The sequence below is a fragment of the Poecilia latipinna genome, unplaced genomic scaffold (genome assembly GCF_001443285.1).
Source record: "Poecilia latipinna isolate Pla-1442-1.1 unplaced genomic scaffold, P_latipinna-1.0 Scaffold1073, whole genome shotgun sequence".
Lineage (NCBI taxonomy): Eukaryota > Metazoa > Chordata > Actinopteri > Cyprinodontiformes > Poeciliidae > Poecilia > Poecilia latipinna.
Window position 1 is genome coordinate 170,873 of NW_015113689.1, and position 4,047 is coordinate 174,919.

The window sequence follows — 4,047 nt, forward strand, 5'->3', positions numbered from 1 at the left end:
ACAAAAATATATATATTTTTTACTATTATTGTTATTGTTATTTCTTTGTAGCATTTCTGTCATTGTTCTGCAGAGATATCTAATGAAAACGCACAGAAAAACTGCAAAAATCTGTCTTTCTGTTGCGTTTACTTGTAAAATTTAGCATAAAGAATAAATCCATCTATTCAGTTGCGTTGATGTCGCACCCGCTGCTCCGTCGAACAGACCAGAACAAATGAATTAAGCATTAGATTATGTTTTAGAACAGATAAAAGCTGTCGGTAACATGCTAGGTGGCTTCTTGAAGCACAAACCGAGCTTCACTTGAACCTCAGACGTGTCACCACAAGCGAACAGAAAACATCTTGCGTGAGCCCCTTAAAAGGTACTTTTATTTAAAGAGAGAAAACAAGAAGTTCCCTAATAATAAACATGCCGACTAACTTATTGTTGCATCCGTCTCTGCAGCGTCACCGGAGGAGAGCTGTTTGAGGACATCGTTGCGAGGGAGTACTACAGCGAGGCGGATGCCAGGTAAATCATGACGGTTTTCTCCAAATTGAGGCCACATCAGATACTCCACAATCATCTTTTAAATTTATTTTATTGTTTGTAAGACATTCATGTGATGCCAGAAGAGGCATCCTGCTGACTGAAAATGTACGTCGGTGTAATGCAGAAGTGATGCATATTTAAAAAAAAAAAAAAAAACTGTTAGTGGCTCATTTGTCACCTTTTTACTTGTCAATGTTTTTTTTTTTATGACACTGTTTAGCTACGAGTCTAAATATGAATCTCAAGCTTGAAACTTTGAACTCCCCGCTGGTTTTAGTGGAGGCTTTTTTTTGTCAACGCAGAGAAGTTATGAAAGCACGAAATGTTCTGACGACAGAATTGGTTAATGTAGTTTGTGCTTACGGTTTCAACTGTGCTACTAATCTGCTGGTTGAGTTTTACTTCTGACCGAGTGACTCAGACTTTTTAAATTTAATTTCATGAATAAATCATGACAAAGCTGTTCTCCTATTTTTAGGTTGTTGTCAGATGCTGCAGTAGGCTGTTGTGGTAATTTAGCACTTTGCCTCTAAATTCTTAACTAGGTTTTAGAAATGACATCAACTTAAAATAATAATAATTTCAGTATAAAAACATGTGTAGACAATCAGTAATATGCAACGTCCAACGAAGGCAACATATATGTAGAGAAGTCTGTGGTCATAATGTGGGACGAGATAATCAAGCTGATCATCAGAAAGTTTGAGATTTGCTTTCATGTTTCGGTCATGATCATAACTCGTGGATATTGGTGAGGGTTGGAGTGGACATGAATTGAAAAATTCACCTGGTGCTGCATTGTTTTAAGCCCTACTAGTTTATAAATTACAGACTACTCGAAGCATGGGGAGCAGATATGTAGTTTTATACTTTTTTTTTTCCTTTGGTTTTTGTTTTGTTTGTATTTCTTTCTAATTCACGTAAAGCACTTTGAACTCAGCGTCGATGCTGAAAATTCCTTATATAAATAAAATTACCTTACCTTAAGTTTGTTGTGTATATCGTATTAAACTCTGAATAGATGTTTTTAAGCAGTTTTGGAAGGTTATCAAAGTGACTCCCTCCGCCGAGCATCTTAACCAAATACTAATCATAAAAATATTTTAAAAAATGTGTCCGTTTCTGAATGGAAATATTCCCTTTAAGTGTGAGATTTTGTGTTTTTTTTTTTTTTTTTTTTCTTTGGTAGGTTGGGTTTAACACGGTGCCGTCCAGCAGTACAACCAAATAAACGGTGGTGCTTGACCATAAGCAGTTTTACTCTTTATTACAGCTTATTACAAGACGTTTATTTCTTCTTTTTTTTTTTCATTCCTAACGATTCTTTCCTCCTCAGCTTAAGATTTTACTTTGAAATTCACACAGGACTGCAGGCCGTCACGTCTGAGGCAGGAACCATTCAGATCATGCAACTATATTGACTTCAAATGCGAAGGTTAATGACTCGCTCCTCTCACATAAACCGTATTGTGATATCTGAGCTGGTTAAATTTAACGTGACGATATTTAAACTGGAAGGGAGCGAAGCTGAAGTTATTCTCTGTAGATTAAGACAAATGTTTGGTTTTGCGCTGGAAACACGAAGCATCAGCCGTTTAGCTAAAATAGCTTCTGAAATCAAGTCCATATCATGTTTTATGCTCTCGTTTAAGTTACACGGCAACTTCAATTAATGTAACACAAATTGTTGCTCTTTATTTCGTTGGCTTTCAAAACATTTAACTCCAGCTGAAACAAATGTCCTCTGCTCGGCCTTTTAGTGCTCGATGATTCCTTCCTGCAGCCCATTAGAGCTCGCGTATCTGCATGAGAGCACTATCTGCTCAATATGGTTTACATCACTCGACTCATCACGGGCTATTAAGACAGAAGCCAGAGCTGAATTGATGCTCTCAATTTGCTGAGTGTGGATATTTGTAACCAATTTGCTGCCCATATTCCAGGTCGTCTTCCCAAGGAGAGGCTCATTTGTTATTTTTCAAATCAGCCCCCGTGTTATTATGAAAGCCCAAAAAGACAGATAATTTTATTTGTTTTGAAGTTTTTCTATATGTCCTTAAAATCTAGTCTGTATATTTTAAAGTCACTTGGTGTGTGTGTGTTTTATTTTGTTTTTCTTCTTCTTTTTCTTTAATATCGGTGGTCGTGGCGCCGCGGTTTGACCGACATGTCTTGCCTTGCTGTCTCTTTCAGCCACTGCATCAATCAGATCCTGGAGAGCATCAGTCACATCCACCAGCACGATATCGTCCACAGAGACCTCAAGGTGAGCTACCAGACACCGATGAATATTAGAAGAGCTTTTTATTGCATCCGGCAAAGTAAACGCCCCGCACACCCGGGGCGCGCGAGTGTGGTGGAAAGGCGCGCCGGGCGGACGGATGCACAACAGGTCTCGGCCTGCGCCGCGCGGACGTCACGCGGTGACGTCAAGAACTTCTGGGATGCGCGTCATCGCTCGCCTCGGCAGCTTTTCCCTCTCTGCTCTCCAACTCTCATGGCAACTCTACATCTATATCCTTCTTCCTTTTTTTTCATCCCCCCCCCTCTACCCGTTCCCTCCTCTCCACCCTTTCTAATCTGTCCCCCTCCGCTCCTTCCTGCTGCACTGCCGAGGAGTGACGAAAGCAGACCAGCTGCTATTAATAGCAGCTGTGTGTGTGTGTGTGTGTGTTAGATGACGGCCAGTTACTGGTTACCGCATGGAAAAACCTGCACACCTTTCAGAGCAGATTCCTCCCCCCGCCCTCACACCTGCAGGAGCTTCAATTTGAAAACACGACGAGGTTGATTTAAAACTCCCAGACTGAAAAAGCCCGATACCTGCGCCCGCTCGTGGTTTCGTCAAACCTTAATTCAGCCTCAAACTTTTAGCTTTAAATAATTCAGTTCTCTTTGAATAAGTAATTCAGCATGCTTCTGTTGTTCTTTTTGTGACGGTGCAAAAAATGTGTCCTCTGAAAAGTGAGGACACTTTTCAGCTCATGCAGATTTTTCTTTGTTTTTTTTCCCTTCTTTGTACGTTCGCTCATGAATACAAATATCACAAGATGGCAGAAATGATAAAAGGTGACTGTGGAGAGATGTTCTTAATACACCCCTGTCTTTCCAAGCATTTATGCTGCGCCGCTACTGCATTCAGCTCATTTTTAAAAGAAATTTTAAGTACTTGCAAAACTAAAGTGAAATAAAACGGACGTCCTTGTGTGGACGAAATGCCTCCAAATAAATTTTCAGGAATGTTTCTTTAAACGGGAAGGTTAAAGCACCACACAGGAAAAAAAAAAAAAAACAAGTTTCATTTCATCATTCTTGATGTATGCATGTGTGCCTGTGTCAACAAGTGCTTATGCAGATGTAAAATTGTAACTCTGAGGTAAAATTTCAACCACGAGAGCAAACGAACACTAACATTGATCTGTCAATATTAGCTGTGTAGCCGTAACACACTCAGTGCATGTTCTGACACGTTCTAGGCTTTATGTCGGTATTTGCAACTAAATGAGTCAC

The 4,047-nt window shown here is 39.9% G+C and overlaps 1 protein-coding gene across 21 annotated transcripts in view; it reads left to right on the plus strand.

Annotated features, from left to right (window-relative positions):
• The window catches only part of camk2g2 (calcium/calmodulin-dependent protein kinase (CaM kinase) II gamma 2), a 69,877-nt gene that overhangs the window by 34,399 nt on the left and 31,431 nt on the right, over window positions 1-4,047 (plus strand). For all 21 annotated transcript variants that reach the window (XM_015051881.1, XM_015051884.1, XM_015051887.1 and 18 more), the window contains exons 5-6: window positions 451-516; window positions 2,731-2,803. In XM_015051881.1, coding sequence (XP_014907367.1) covers window positions 451-516; window positions 2,731-2,803 — 139 coding nt within the window. The remainder of the gene's footprint in view (window positions 1-450; window positions 517-2,730; window positions 2,804-4,047) is intronic.